This window comes from Arachis hypogaea, chromosome 4 (assembly GCF_003086295.3).
Source record: "Arachis hypogaea cultivar Tifrunner chromosome 4, arahy.Tifrunner.gnm2.J5K5, whole genome shotgun sequence".
NCBI lineage: Eukaryota > Viridiplantae > Streptophyta > Magnoliopsida > Fabales > Fabaceae > Arachis > Arachis hypogaea.
The window spans coordinates 82,038,266-82,054,068 of NC_092039.1; the positions used below are offsets into that span (position 1 = coordinate 82,038,266).

General features: G+C 41.3%; 1 protein-coding gene and 1 long non-coding RNA gene across 2 annotated transcripts; both read left to right on the forward strand.

Annotated features, from left to right (window-relative positions):
- The first annotated feature begins 2,314 nt into the window (after positions 1-2,314).
- On the forward strand, positions 2,315-2,866 carry LOC112794315 (uncharacterized). Its single transcript, XR_011880756.1, has 3 exons — positions 2,315-2,507; positions 2,601-2,656; positions 2,735-2,866. It is a non-coding gene; the product is annotated as an uncharacterized lncRNA (long non-coding RNA).
- Positions 2,867-5,210: 2,344 nt separating this feature from the next.
- Positions 5,211-8,222, forward strand: LOC140184145 (uncharacterized). Its single transcript, XM_072234438.1, has 6 exons — positions 5,211-5,612; positions 5,766-6,309; positions 6,391-6,875; positions 7,167-7,361; positions 7,410-7,766; positions 7,995-8,222. The coding sequence occupies exons 1-6, from the start codon at positions 5,211-5,213 to the stop codon at positions 8,220-8,222; spliced, it is 2,211 nt and encodes a 736-aa protein (XP_072090539.1).
- Positions 8,223-15,803: the final 7,581 nt, after the last annotated feature.

Below are 15,803 nucleotides of genomic sequence, written 5' to 3' on the forward strand. Positions count from 1 at the left end.
GATATTTATGTAACTCATTGGTGGGAATTTCAGATAAGCGTTTGGAGATGCTTTGTTGCCTCTGAACCTCTGCTTTCCTATTGCCTTCATCCAATCATGCGTACTCCCTTCCATGGCAAGCTGTATGATCCTCTCAGTGAAAATGGTCCTCTACGGTTTCTGTACGGCTAATCAGCTGTCGGATTTCTCGTCTCGGATTAAAAATATCAGGCACAACTACAACATGGCTAATCATCTGTCGGTTCTTGCAAGTATCAGAATTGGATCTCTCTATCCTTTTGCACACTGTCACTGCGCCCAACATTCGCAAGTTTGAAGCTCTTCACAGTCATCCCTTCCCAGATCCTACTCGAAATACCACAGACAAGGTTTAGACTTTTCAGATCTCAAGAATGCTGTCTACTATTCTAACCTATACCACGAAGGTTCTAATCTCAGATTCAGATGTTCTGTTGTCAGGAGAGATGACGTGAATCATTGATTAGAAACCCAAGAGAATATACTCCAGCTGGCGTCCAATGACTACGTTGAATATCATGTAGACCGCTGTGGTTATCAGGCACGCGGATCTTGGCTAAGCGATTACTGAAGATAGTGGGTGATTGTCACAGGTCACCCCTTCAGTCTTGACTTAACTGAATTAAGTACGAGAGTATATCTTGGAGAAGAAGTAGGCGTGAATTGAAGGAAAAACAATAATACTTTGCATTAATTCATGAGGAACAGCAGAGCTCCTCACCTTAATATGTGAGGTGTAGAAACTCCACCGTTGAAAATAGATAAGAACAAGATTCAGGCATGGCCGAATGGCTAGCCTCCCAAAACGTGGAACTATGGTCCAAAGACCAAAAGATACTAAATAAATTTCTAAAAGTAGTTTTTATACTAAGCTAGTAAACTAAGTTTACAAAAAATGAGTAACTAAGTGCAGATAGTGCAGAAATCCACTTCCAGGGCCCACTTGGTGTGTGCTTGGGCTGAGCATTGAAGCTTTTATGTGCATAGGCCATTCTTAGAGTTAAACGCCAGCTTTGGTGCCAATTTGGGCGTTTAACTCCAAAAAAGAGTTCTCTGAGTGGCATTTGGACGCCAGTTTGGGCCATCAAATCTCGGGCAAAGTATGGTCTATTATATATTTCTGGAAAGCCCAGGATGTCTACTTTCCAACGCAATTGAGAACGCGCCAAGTGGGCTTTTGTAGCTCCAGAAAATCTATTTTGAGTGCAGAAAGGTCAGAATCCAACAGCATCTACAGTCCTTTCTCAGCCTCTGAATCAGATTTTTGTTCAGGTCTCTCAATTTCAGCCAGAAAATATATGAAATTACAAAAAAACACACAAACTCATAGTAAAGTCCAGAAATGTGAATTTTGCATAAAAACTAATAAAAATATAATAAAAAGTGAATAAAACATACTAAAAAATATGTAAAAACAATGCCAAAAAGCATATAAATTATCCGCTTATCACAACACCAAACTTAAATTGTTGCTTGTCCCCAAGTAACAGAAAACAAAATAGGATAAAAAGAAGAGAATATACTATAAACTCCAAAATATCAATGAAGCTTAGTTCTAATTAGATGAGCAGGACTAGTAGCTTTTTGCTTCTAAACAGTTTTGGCATCTCACTTTATCCTTTGAAGTTCAGAATGATTGACATCTATAGGAACTCAGAATTAAGATAGTGTTATTGATTCTCCTAGTTTAGTATGTTGATTCTTGAACACAGCTACTTTATGAGTCTTGGTCGTGACCCTAAGCACTTTGTTTTCCAGTATTACCACCAGATACATAAATGCCATAGACACATAACTGGGTGAACCTTTTCAGATTGTGACTCAGCTTTGCTAGAGTCCCCAATTAGAGGTGCCCAGAGTTCTTACGCACACTCTTTTTGCTTTGAATCACGACTTTAACTGTAAGAACCGCAACGAATCAACCGGTTAATTAAGTGAATTAATTGCCCAAATTAGATTCCGAAAGGTTAGAGAGAGAATTTGAGGATTTAAAGGTGATTTTTGGACTCAGTGGGTCGTTCTAAGTCAGAAAATGTGCTTTCTACGAAAAACCGTGAAAAATTGCGAACCGGCAATTGAACCGGTTGAACCGGTTCAAGTCTGCCTGGTACTGCACGAGAAAAGTGAAAACCATCAAAAACCTTAGAAAAACATTAGAAATGGAAAACCGGGCTTTAATTTTAAAGATTTGGCCCGAAGTTAGGCCAAACGGGTTAAAAACGCTAACGGGTTGGACCGGGCCCAAGTTGGGCCCAAGCCCAACATATAAATACACTTAAATGAACCCATTTCAGCCACTTTCACCCTCATAACCTAAACACAACGGCAGCTGAAGTGAAGAGAGAGGTGAGAGCTTTCCACCATTGTTACTATTCACTTCAAACTTCCCAAGCTCATATCTTGAGCTACGGAGCTCCGATCGCCGCACCGTTTGCGGCTACGCGTTCCTTGTGAAGAGCTCTACAAAACCCACCCAAGAAACCCTCAAGGTAATCACGAAATCCTTCCAGTTCTGCTCTTCAAAATTTCGGGTTTTATTAGAGTTTTGGGTTAAATGGGTTTTTGTGATTTTGGATGTTTAGGTTTGCTCTAATCCTTGCTTAGCTTTGGATTTGCGTTGTCAAATCTGTTGGGAAAGGTAAAAGCTCTTAAACCCTTGTGAGATTATGCTTATGTTAAACCCTAGGTTGATTTGTGGTGATTTATATGTATATAGTTTGATTATTGTGGCTTTGGGAGCTTTTGGAACTTATTTGTGCTTGTTGGAGTGGATTTGAAAGCTTGGATTGTGGTTGGAAGCTTGTTGGTGCTCATTTTGAGTTTGGGTGCATAAAGGGAATCGGCCAATGTATGGTTTTGGCTTCCTCTATGTAGTATATAATATTCATGGACACATAGGCTAGTGACCAATAGGATAGGTTGAATTAAAATGATGGTTGGTATACTAAATATTGATGAATTGATGAATGTTGAGTTGATTGTGATGAATTATAATGATATGATGATGTTGAATGATTGTATGGATTGGGAGTTGGTTCTTATAATGATTGTAGTGTTATGATTTATGAAATGGTGGGTTTGATGGTGATTTTGATCATAAGTGTTATATAGTTGATGTTGGAATTGAGAATAATGAAATGAGAAGAAAAATGTGGTGAGGCTGATGTATTATGCTATAACAGGTACATTTTGATGAAAAATGGAGCTTTGGATGGTTTGGTATGATTTGGTATGGGTATGGTGAGATAGGGTGGTAATTGTGAAGTTTGGAAAAATTGAGTTTTTGGTAAACTTTGTTTGATCATAACTTTTGCCTCGGTTTTCAAAATTGATTGAAAATTGTTTAGAATTAAAGATCTTTGAAAATTCTTCGAATCAGTATAAGGTTTGTGAAAATTGGAATTTTGTAGAGAAAGTTACGATCATTCAAAGTTGGTGTTAAAAACCTAGTTTTGAGTATTAAAACATGGGATATAAATTAAGGGCTCTAGTACATGATCTTAAGGTAAATTAGAAAACGGAGGTCTAGGTTTCTGGCGTGCTGAGAATGGTTTGACGTTAGGTGAACGATAATTGGTATATGAGATGAGGAATGATGGATCTATGTATACTGAAAATGCTTTTGAAAACCACTAGAATAATATTTTTACATGATATTTTGAGACGCTATGCGCCTGGCAGGGACGGTGGTTAATCCCGCCTGTCGAGGTAGCGGCGGCGGCGTAAGGACGGTGGTTAATCCCGCTTACGTTGAGATGTGAGGTCTGAGGCAAGAATATCCCGCTCGCATCCCTTCGGATCTATAGGGCGAGCAGGCGCCGGTACCTGGACAGTGATCCGGGCACTATATCTCGGGGGTTCCCATATGAGAAATCCGAAGGGCGACGTCTCCATGGAGATGTGTTGGGTTGGCAGTTGAACCGACAATGTGATATCACAGCCAATAGGGCAGGCATTCATCATATGCATTTCCTATCTGCTTGTATGCTTTGTCTACTTGTAATGGTTTGCCTAATTGAATAACATGCTTACTTGCTATCTGAATTATTTGCCATATATGTTACTACGTGTGCTTTACTTGCTTTGAACATTATCTGTGTTTTCTGCTGGGATTGAGGAGGTTCGGAAGGCGGTGGCGATGGGATCGCATGGAGGATCGGTTGGTGAAGGCTGTGGGACAGCGGTGTTTGGTTAGAATAGAAATCCCTTAAGATAGATAACCTGGTTTATTTAAGTCATGTTGGTATGTTATGCTTAAATGTTTTATAATGCTTTAAGTTGAATCTTGTGATGGATATGAAGCTTAGGATTGCCTTTGGCGTCCCAGGGTCTTATATCCTATATCACTGGGAACTGTTACCATACTGAGAACCTCCGGTTCTCATACCATATTGTTGTTGTGTTTTTCAGATGCAGGTCGCAACCCACCTCGGTGAGTTGCTTTGGTTGGTGATAGGAGCGGAGAATCTTGGATCATTTTGGAGTTCTTTTTGGTTTATTTTGTTTATACATCTCTCCTTTTGTATTTTGTTTTGCCTAGAGGCATGTATTTGAGAGAATAAAACTTGTATAAGCTACTTTCACTGTATGGTTGTGTATATCAATATATGGCTAGCCGGCTTAAACTCCACAAGTCGTGACTAGTTCCCTATGATATTATATACTTATCTTTTGTTATATCTTGTCTGTTTCTTATGCCTTAATCTAGTAGCTCCGTTAGTACGTTTAAGCTTCGAAATTCTGTTTTTGAGCTATATCTTTCATCGGGCTTCTAGATTATGCTATTCCTTCCATATATATATTATGTATGAGTTTAGAATTGTCGTAATCTCTGATTAACCTTGGCTTTACGACGCGAGGTAAGGCTTAGGCTAATTAGGGTGTTACATTTAGTGGTATCAAAGCAGTTCGTCCTCGTGAGCCTGAGGGATGGACCGATTGTGCTTCATTGCATACTCTGTGTGTCTTTTCTTTAATGCTATTAGGTTATCTATTTGATATATGCATAGCATGCTTGTTTGTGAGTGCCTGTTTGGGTTAATTGAAGCACTAGACTTTTGATATTGAGACTGATCACCTTGATATCTATTGTTTGGTGTGGACAGGAATCCTACATGGCTACTCGCGGGCGAGGTCGAACGCGTACACGAGGCAGTAGAAATGAGCAACCAGCTGACAATCACGCCGAATTCATGGCGGCAATGGCGAATCTCGCTAACACCATGGAAGCTAATGCTGCTGCGACTCTACAAGCAGTGCAGAGATTGGGCCAACCGACTGGGAATGGCAACGGAAATGGGAATGGCGAAGGGAATACCAATGATAATGCTGAGGGTAATGGCGATAACACAGGAGGAGTTCCGATGACCTTGGCGACGTTCCTCAAGGTTCATCCGCCAACTTTCCGAGGATCCACAGATCCTATTGAAGCGGACCACTGGTTCCAGGCTATAGAGCGTGCTTTACAGGCGCAGCATGTTCCTCTCAATCAATATGTAGAGTTTGCCGCTTATCAGCTAGCGGGAGAGGCCCAGCCCTGGTGGCAAGCTGAGTGTCGTTTGCTACAGCTTCAGAACGCCGACATTCCATGGGAGGTGTTCCAAATGGCTTTCTATAAGAAATACTTTCCTGAGTCTGCAAGGGAAGCAAAGGAGATGGAGCTAATGCAGCTGAAGCAAGGTTCCATGTCTGTGGCAGAGTACACCAACAAGTTCGAAGAGCTTTGTAGGTTTTCTCGGGTATGTCAGGGTGACCCGGAGACTTTTGAGAGCTGGAGGTGCATTAAGTACCAAAGGGGCTTGAAGGACAACATTATGACTGCTGTGGCTCCTATGGAGATCCGTGTCTTCTCTTACTTGGTGAACAAAGCAAGGGTAGTGGAGGAGTATGCCAAGACAGTGGCGGCATCTAAAGACACTCATGGAGGGAGCTCTAGTCGTGGGCGTGGCAAGTATTTTCATCCTAGAGGACAAAGCTTCAAAAGAGGGGGATATACTCCTCAAGTCCAAGGGGGTTTCAGAAAGAACAATCAGAATCAGTTTCAGTATGCTAAAGGAAGAGGAAATCAGAGTAAGAGTTCTCCGGATTTAGCTTGTGATCGTTGTGGACGTTTTCACCCTTATGACTCATGTAAGATTGGTTTAGGTGGTTGCTTCAAGTGTGGGTTACCTGGCCACATTGCGAGGGATTGCCTTCGTGGGAGAAATCAGAATGCGGGCCAGAGTCAGCATCAAGGTCGAGTCTTTGCTGTGAATGCCAAGGATGCTTCCAAGGCGGATCCTTTGATGAAAGGTATATGTCTAATTGGTGATAAATCCTTAGTTGCATTATATGATACTGGAGCTTCGCATTCGTTTATTTCATTTGCTAAAGTTGAGGAATTAGGCTTGAAAGTATCAGAGTTACCTTTTGATCTACATGTACATACTCCGCATCAAACAATTATGACTAGGTCAAGCTGTAGACAAGTAGGTTTCAAGCTTGAGGGTAGAGACTTTGTACACGATTTGATCTGTTTACCAATGGTGGTGCTGGAGATGATTTTAGGGTTTGATTGGTTGTCGAAGAACCGAATTTTGTTGGATTGCTTTGAACGGACAATTCGGTTTATGCCGGAAGGAGAAAATGGAGCAGTGGTAGCTACAGGGTATTACCTGAACTCTGTAATGGTGCATTATAGTGGGGAGGAGTGTCAGGGTTATATTCTGTTGGCTGCCAATGCGTTGGGCGATGCCCAGAACATAGATCAAATTCCGGTGGTTAGAGATTTTCCAGAAGTGTTCCCGGAAGATATCCCTGAGTTCCCACCTCAAAGGGAAATTGAGTTTGCAATTGAATTGGTGCCGGGAGCCGGACCAGTATCGATTGCACCGTATAGAATGGCTCCTATAGAGCTGGCAGAGCCAAAGACTCAGTTGGAAGAGCTTCTGAATAAGAGGTTCATTCGACCAAGTGTATCACCGTGGGGAGCGCCAGTTTTATTGGTGAAGAAGAAAGATGGAGGGATGCGTTTGTGTGTGGATTACCGACAGTTAAATAAAGTGACAGTGAAGAACAAGTACCCGCTGCCAAGGATAGATGACTTGATGGATCAATTGCAAGGAGCTGGAGTGTTTTCCAAGATTGATTTGAGATCCGGTTACCACTAGATAAGAGTGGAGGAAGATGATATCCCTAAGACTGCGTTTAGGACACGCTATGGACACTACGAGTTTGCAGTAATGTCTTTTGGGTTAACGAATGTACCTGTTGTTTTCATGGATTACATGAACAGAGTATTTCGTCCCTTTTTCGACAAATTCGTGGTGGTTTTCATAGATGACATCTTAGTTTACTCTAAGACGGTAAAGGAGCATGAGGAACACTTGAGGATTGTACTGTAAATCTTAAAGGAGCGAAAGTTGTACGCTAAGTTGTCAAAGTGCGAGTTCTGGAAGGAGGAAGTAAAGTTCTTAGGCCACGTGGTGAGCAAGGGAGGGATAGCTGTAGATCCTTCTAAAGTAGAAGCAGTGATGGAATGGGAAAGACCGACGACTGTAACGGAAGTCAGAAGCTTTTTGGGTTTAGCCGGATATTACCGGAGATTTATCGAAGGATTTTCCCAGATTGCGCTACCAATGACAAAGTTGACAAGGAAAGAAGTGCCGTTCGAGTGGACGTCGGAGTGTGAAGAAAGTTTTCAAACGTTAAAGCAGAGATTAACTTTAGCACCTGTTCTAATCCTACCGGAACCGCGTGAACCGTTTGAGGTATATTGTGATGCTTCTTTGAAGGGTTTGGGTTGCGTGTTGATGCAACACCGGAATGTAGTGGCTTACGCATCGCGTCAGCTAAGACCGCATGAGGTGAATTACCCCACTCATGACTTGGAATTAGCGGCGATTGTGTTTGCATTGAAGATTTGGAGACACCACTTATACGGAGTAAGGTTTAGCGTCTTTTCTGATCATAAGAGTCTCAAGTACATCTTTGATCAGAAAGAGCTAAATATGCACCGGAGAAGGTGGATGGAGTTGCTTAAAGATTATGATTTCGAGTTTAGTTATCACCCTGGAAAGGCGAACGTGGTAGCAGACGCTTTGAGTCGGAAATCTTTAACAATTGCTTGGATGAGAATCAAAGAAGAAGAACTAGTGGATAAGTTTGTAGATCTTAAGCTGGATATTAGTGAAGTTGCCGAAAGAGCTTGTTTGAATCAGTTATAGATTTCAAGCACGTTTAAATCAGAAATACAAAGGGCTCAGCAAGATGAGCAGAAGTTTCAGCAATTGTTTCAACCAGTTGGTGATAAGAGACGCGAAGAATTCACTAAGGATGATGAAGGGTTATGGAGATATAAGGAAAGGATTTGCATACCAGATGTTGGGAGTTTGAGGCAAGACTTGCTGGTGGAGGCTCACAACAGTGGGTTTTCTATTCATCCCGGGAGCACGAAAATGTATTATGACTTGAAGAAGATGTTCTGGTGGCCGGGGATGAAGGGTGATGTAGCTACAGTGGTATCCAAATGTTTGACCTACCAGAAAGTGAAGATAGAGCATCAAAAACCGTCAGGAATGCTACAACCACTTGAGATTCCTCAGTGGAAGTGGGAAGGAATTGCTATGGATTTTGTTACCGGTTTACCGAGGACTAGGTCGGGGTTTGATGCGATTTGGGTGATCGTAGATCGCTTAACCAAATCCGCTCATTTTCTGCCTATCCGACTAAACTGTTCTATGGAGGAATTGGCAAGATTATACATCAAGGAGATAGTGAGGTTGCATGGTGTGCCGTCAAGCATAGTATCGGACCGTGATCCCCGATTCACATCAAGGTTTTGGGAAGCTTTCCAAAGAGCTTTCGGTACGAAGCTATGTCTTAGTACGGCGTATCATCCACAAACAGATGGACAATCAGAAAGGACTATTCAAACGTTGGAAGATATGCTGAGAGCATGTGTGTTGGATCAACCCGGGAGTTGGGATCGTTACATGCCATTGGTGGAGTTCGCATATAACAACAGCTTTCATGCAAGCATTGGGATGGCTCCGTATGAGGCTTTATATGGACGGAAGTGTCAATCTCCACTTTGTTGGTATGAATGTGGAGAAGTAAGTGTTTTGGGTCCAGATTTGATAGCAGAGACTACTGAGAACATTAAGAAGATTCGTGCAAGGATTTTAACTGCCCAAAGTCGACAGAAGAGTTATGCGGACCAGAAAAGGAAACCCTTAGAGTTTGAAGTGGGAGAACATGTATTCCTTAGGGTTACACCGACAACTGGGATTGGAAGAGCAATCAAGACCAAGAAGTTGAACCCAAGATATATAGGACCGTTTGAGGTTTTGAAGAGATTCGGGCCGGTGGCGTATCAAGTAGCTTTGCCACCTCATCTGTCTAACTTGCATGACGTATTCCACGTGTCACAGCTCCGTAAATACATCTCGGATGCGGCTCATGTGTTGGAGCCTGAATCGGTCAAGTTGAAATAGAACTTGATTCTCCAAGTGACACCAGTGAGGATCGATGACACTAGTATGAAGAAGCTGCGAGGAAAGGATGTCCCATTGGTTAAAGTTGCTTGGGAGCGAGCAGGAGTAGAAGAGCACACATGGGAATTGGAGTCTGAGATGCGAAAAGATTATCCCGAGCTTTTCTCAGGTAATTCAAATTTTGAGGGCAAAATTTCTTATTTGGTGGGGAGAATGTAAGAACCGCAACGAATCAACCAGTTAATTAAGTGAATTAATTGCCCAAATTAGATTCCGAAAGGTTAGAGAGAGAATTTGAGGATTTAAAGGTGATTTTTGGACTCAGTAGGTCTTTCTGAGTCAGAAAATGTGCTTTCTACGAAAAACCGTGAAAAATTGCGAACCGGCAATTGAACCGGTTGAACCGGTTCAAGTCTGCCTGGTACCGCACGAGAAAAGTGAAAACCATCAAAAACCTTAGAAAAACATTAGAAATGAAAAACCGGGCTTTAATTTTAAAGATTTGGCCCGAAGTTAGGCCAAACGGGCTAAAAACGCTAACGGGTTGGACCGGGCCCAAGTTGGGCCCAAACCCAACATATAAATACACTTAAATGAACCCATTTCAGCCACTTTCACCCTCATAACCTAAACACAACAGCAGCTGAAGTGAAGAGAGAGGTGAGAGCTTTCCACCATTGTTACTATTCACTTCAAACTTCCCAAGCTCATATCTTGAGCTACGGAGCTCCGATCGCCGCACCGTTTGCGGCTACGCATTCCTTGTGAAGAGCTCTACAAAACCCACCCAAGAAACCCTCAAGGTAATCACGAAATCCTTCCAGTTCTGCTCTTCAAAATTTCGGGTTTTATTAGAGTTTTGGGTTAAATGGGTTTTTGTGATTTTGGATGTTTAGGTTTGCTCTAATCCTTGCTTAGCTTTGGATTTGCATTGTCAAATCTGTTGGGAAAGGTAAAAGCTCTTAAACCCTTGTGAGATTATGCTTATGTTGAACCCTAGGTTGATTTGTGGTGATTTATATGTATATAGTTTGATTATTGTGGCTTTGGGAGCTTTTGGAACTTATTTGTGCTTGTTGGAGTGGATTTGAAAGCTTGGATTGTGGTTGGAAGCTTGTTGGTGCTCATTTTGAGTTTGGGTGCATAAAGGGAATCGGCCAATGTATGGTTTCGGCTTCCTCTATGTAGTATATAATATTCATGGACACATAGGCTAGTGACCAATAGGATAGGTTGAATTAAAATGATGGTTGGTATACTAAATATTGATGAATTGATGAATGTTGAGTTGGTTGTGATGAATTATAATGATATGATGATGTTGAATGATTGTATGGATTGGGAGTTGGTTCTTATAATGATTGTAGTGTTATGATTTATGAAATGGTGGGTTTGATGGTGATTTTGATCATAAGTGTTATATAGTTGATGTTGGAATTGAGAATAATGAAATGAGAAGAAAAATGTGGTGAGGTTGATGTATTATGCTATAACAGGTACATTTTGATGAAAAATGGAGCTTTGGATGGTTTGGTATGATTTGGTATGGGTATGGTGAGATAGGGTGGTAATTGTGAAGTTTGGAAAAATTGAGTTTTTGGTAAACTTTGTTTGATCATAACTTTTGCCTCGGTTTTCAAAATTGATTGAAAATTGTTTAGAATTAAAGATCTTTGAAAATTCTTTGAATCAGTATAAGGTTTGTGAAAATTGGAATTTTGTAGAAAAAGTTACGATCATTCAAAGTTGGTGTTAAAAACCTAGTTTTGAGTATTAAAACATGGGATATAAATTAAGGGCTCTAGTACATGATCTTAAGGTAAATTAGAAAACGGAGGTCTAGGTTTCTGGCGTGCTGAGAATGGTTTGACGTTAGGTGAACGATAATTGGTATATGAGATGAGGAATGATGGATCTATGTATACTGAAAATGCTTTTGAAAACCACTAGAATAATATTTTTACATGATATTTTGAGACGCTATGCGCCTGGCAGGGACGGTGGTTAATCCCGCCTGTCGAGGTAGCGGTGGCGGCGTAAGGACGGTGGTTAATCCCGCTTACGTTGAGATGTGAGGTCTGAGGCAAGAATATCCCGCTCGCATCCCTTCGGATCTATAGGGCGAGCAGGCGCCGGTACCTGGACAGTGATCCGGGCACTATATCTCGGGGGTTCCCATATGAGAAATCCGAAGGGCGACGTCTCCATTGAGATGTATCGGGTTGGCAGTTGAACCGACAATGTGATATCACAGCCAGTAGGGCAGGCATTCATCATATGCATTTCCTATCTGCTTGTATGCTTTGTCTACTTGTAATGGTTTGCCTAATTGAATAACATGCTTACTTGCTATCTGAATTATTTGCCATATATGTTACTACTTGTGCTTTACTTGCTTTGAACATTATCTGTGTTTTCTGCTGGGATTGAGGAGGTTCGGAAGGCGGTGGCGATGGGATCGCATGGAGGATCGGTTGGTGAAGGCTGTGGGACAGTGGTGTTTGGTTAGAATAGAAATCCCTTAAGATAGATAACCTGCTTTATTTAAGTCAAGTTGGTATGTTATGCTTAAATGTTTTATAATGCTTTAAGTTGAATCTTGTGATGGATATGAAGCTTAGGATTGCCTTTGGCGTCCCGGGGTCTTATATCCTATATCACTGGGAACTGTTACCATACTGAGAACCTCCGGTTCTCATACCATATTGTTGTTGTGTTTTTCAGATGCAGGTCGCAACCCACCTCGGTGAGTTGCTTTGGTTGGTGATAGGAGCGGAGAATCTTGGATCATTTTGGAGTTCTTTTTGGTTTATTTTGTTTATACATCTCTCCTTTTGTATTTTGTTTTGCCTAGAGGCATGTATTTGAGAGAACAAAACTTGTATAAGCTACTTTCACTGTATGGTTGTGTATATCAGTATATGGCTAGCCGGCTTAAACTCCGCGAGTCGTGACTAGTTCCCTATGATATTATATACTTATCTTTTGTTATATCTTGTCTGTTTCTTATGCCTTAATCTAGTAGCTCCGTTAGTACGTTTAAGCTTCGAAATTCTATTTTTGAGCTATATCTTTCATCGGGCTTCTAGATTATGCTATTCCTTCCATATATATATTATGTATGAGTTTAGAATTGTTGTAATCTCTGATTAACCTTGGCTTTACGACGCGAGGTAAGGCTTAGGCTAATTAGGGTGTTACATTAACCACTCAGTCTCAAGCCTTTCACTTGGACCTTCATGACACAAGCACATGGTTAGGGACAGTTTGATTTAGCCGCTTAGGCCAGAATTTTATTCCTTTGGGCCCTCCTATCCATTAATGCTCAAAGCCTTTGATCCTTTTTACCCTTGCCTTTTGGTTTAAAGGGCTATTGGCTTTTTCTGCTTGCTTTTCTTTTTCTTTTTTTTCTTTATTTTTTGCTACTTTTTTTCGCAAGCTTTTTATTTTTTCACTATTTTTCTTGCTTCAAGAATGAATTTTATGATTTTTCAGATTATCAATAACATTTCTCCTTTTTCATTATTCTTTCAAGAGCCAACAATTTTAACATTCATAAACTTTACTATCAAAAATATGCACTGTTCACACATTCATTCAGAAAACAAAAAGTATTGCCACCACATCAAAATAATTAAACTAATTTCAAGATAAAATTTGAAATTCATGTACTTCTTGTTCTTTTGTAATTAGGAACATTTTTCATTTAAGAAAGGTGAAGGATTCATAGGACATTCATAACTTTAAGACATAGACTCTAAATACTAATGATCATGTAATGAAGACACAAACATAGATAAACATAAAGCATAAAAAAATCGAAAAAAAACAGAAAAATAAGAACAAGGAAATTAAAGAACGGGTCCACCTTAGTGATGGCGGCTAATTCTTCCTCTTGAAGTTCTTATGGAGTACTTGAACTCCTCAATGTCTCTTCCTTGCCTTTGTTGCTCCTCCCTCATGACTCTTTGATCCTCTCTAATTTCATGGAGGATGATGGAGTGTTCTTGGTGCTCCATCCTTAGTTGCTCCATATTGGAACTCGAATCTCCTAAAGAGGTGTTGAGTTGCTCCTAATAGTTGTGTGGAAGAAAATGCATCCCTTGAGGTATCTCAGGGATTTCTTGATGAGGGACTTCCTTATGCGTTTGTTGAGGTCCATGAGTGGGCTCTCTTGTTTGCTCTGTTCATTTTTTAGTGATGGGCTTGTCCTCTTCAATGAAGGTGTCTTCCTCTATGACAATTCCAGCTAAATTGCATAGGTGACAGATGAGATGAGGGAAGGCTAACCTTGCTAAAGTGGAAGGTTAATTGTCAGTCACCTTATAGAGTTCTAGAGGAATGATCTCATGAACTTCCACTTCCTCTCCAATCATGATGCTATGGATCATGATGGCCCGATCCACAGTTACTTCGGACCGGTTGCTAGTAGGGATGATAGAGCGTTGGATAAACTCCAACCATCCTCTAGCCATGGGCTTGAGGTCAAGCCTTCTTAGTTGAACCGGCTTGTCTTTGGAGTCTCTCTTCCATTGGGCTCCTTCCACACAGATGTCCATGAGGACATGGTCAAATCTTTAATCAAAGTTGACCCTTCTTGTGAATGGATGAAGATCTCCTTGCATCATTGGCAAGTTGAACGCTAATCTTACATTTTCCAGACTGAAATCTAAGTATTTCCCCCGAATCATAGTAAGCCAATTCCTTGGGTTCGGGTTCATACTTTGATCATGGTTCTTAGTGATCCATGCATTGGCATAGAACTCTTGAACCATTAAGATTCTGACTTGTTGGATGGGGTTGGTGAGAGCTTCCCAACCTCTTCTCCGAATCTTATGTCGGATCTCCGGATATTCACTCTTTTTGAGCTTAAAGGGGACCTCGGGGATCACCTTTTTCTTGGCCACAACTTTATAGAAGTGGTCTTGATGGACCTTTGAGATTAATCTCTCCATCTCCCATGACTTGGATGTGGAAGCAATTACCTTCCCTTTCCTCTTTCTAGAGGTTTCTCCGGCCTTTGGTGCCATTAATGGTTATGGAAGAATAAAAAGCAAGGCTTTTTTCCACACCAAACTTAAAAGGTTTACTTGTCCTCGAGCAAAAGAAGAGAAAAAAGAGGAGAAGAAGAAGAAATAGAGGAGATGGAGGTGTGAGGAGGGTTCGCCCAAGGGGGCTTTAGTGGGCTAAGATGTGTGAAATGGAAGGAGTGAAGAGGTGTATTTATAGGGAAAGAGAGGGTGGGTGGCCGAATGTGAATGGGTGGGTTTGGGAAGGAAATGATTTGAATTTGAATGGTGAGGTAGGTGGGGTTTATGGGGAAGAGTGGATGGATGGGAGTGGTGAAGAGGTTATGGGGAAAAGGATAGGATTTGATAGGTGAATGGTGTTGGGGAAGAGTGTTATGGGAAGGTTTGAAGAGGAGAGAGAGTGAGTTGGGGTAGGTAGGGATCCTGTGGGATCCACAGATCCTGAGGTGTCAAGGATTTCTCATCCCTGCACATTTCTGGCATTTAAACGCCCTCTGTGTGCCATTCCTGGCATTAAACGCCAGGCTGCTACCCATTTCTTGCGTTAAACGCCAATCTGGCTGCCAGTTCTGGCGTTTAACGCCCAGAATGCTGCCAGACTGGGCGTTAAACGCCCATTCTGCTACTCTTACTGGCGTTTAACGCCAGCCAGACACTAGACACCCTTTTCTGGCGTTAAACGCCATTCTGCCTACCAGTTCTGGTTTTTAACGCCCAGAATGGTGCCGGGCTGGGCATTAAACACCCATTTTGCTAGCCTTACTAGCGTTTAAATGCTAGTAAGCTCTTCCCCCAGAGTGTTCTATTTTTTATGCTGTTTTTCAATTGTTTTTGTGACTCCACATGATCATCAACCTGAAGAAAACATAAACTAACAATGGAAAATAAAATAATTAATATAAATAAATATAATTGGGTTGCCTCCCAACAAGCACTTTTTTAATGTCAATAGCTTGATAGGAAGCTCTTACAGAGCTTCACAGATGTTCAGAGCATGATTGTGGCCTCCCAACACCAAACTTAGAGTTTGAATGTGAGGGCTTTGCTTGACTCTGTATGGAGAGAACTGGATGAAGCTTTTCATGCTTCTTCTCCACGTTTACAGTAGGAGATCCTTGAGCCTTAAATACAAGGTAGTCCTCATTCAATTGAAGGACTAACTCTTCTCAGTCTACATCAATCACAACCCTTGCTGTGGCTAGGAAGGGTCTTCCAAGGATGACGGATTCATCCTCATCCTTTCCATTGTCTAGGATTATGAAGTCAACAGGGATGTAAAGGC

What these genes read in the sequence shown, in the direction of transcription:
- LOC140184145 (XM_072234438.1), top strand. Translation starts at nt 5,211, where the DNA reads ATGGCGGCAATGGCGAATCTCGCTAACACCATGGAAGCTAATGCTGCT. An exon ending in TGGTGCCGGGAGCCGGACCA is followed by an intron (nt 6,876 to 7,166) that starts GTATCGATTGCA and finishes GGTTACCACTAG; the next exon opens with ATAAGAGTGGAGGAAGATGA. An exon ending in TCTTAGTTTACTCTAAGACG is followed by an intron (nt 7,362 to 7,409) that starts GTAAAGGAGCAT and finishes TAAATCTTAAAG; the next exon opens with GAGCGAAAGTTGTACGCTAA.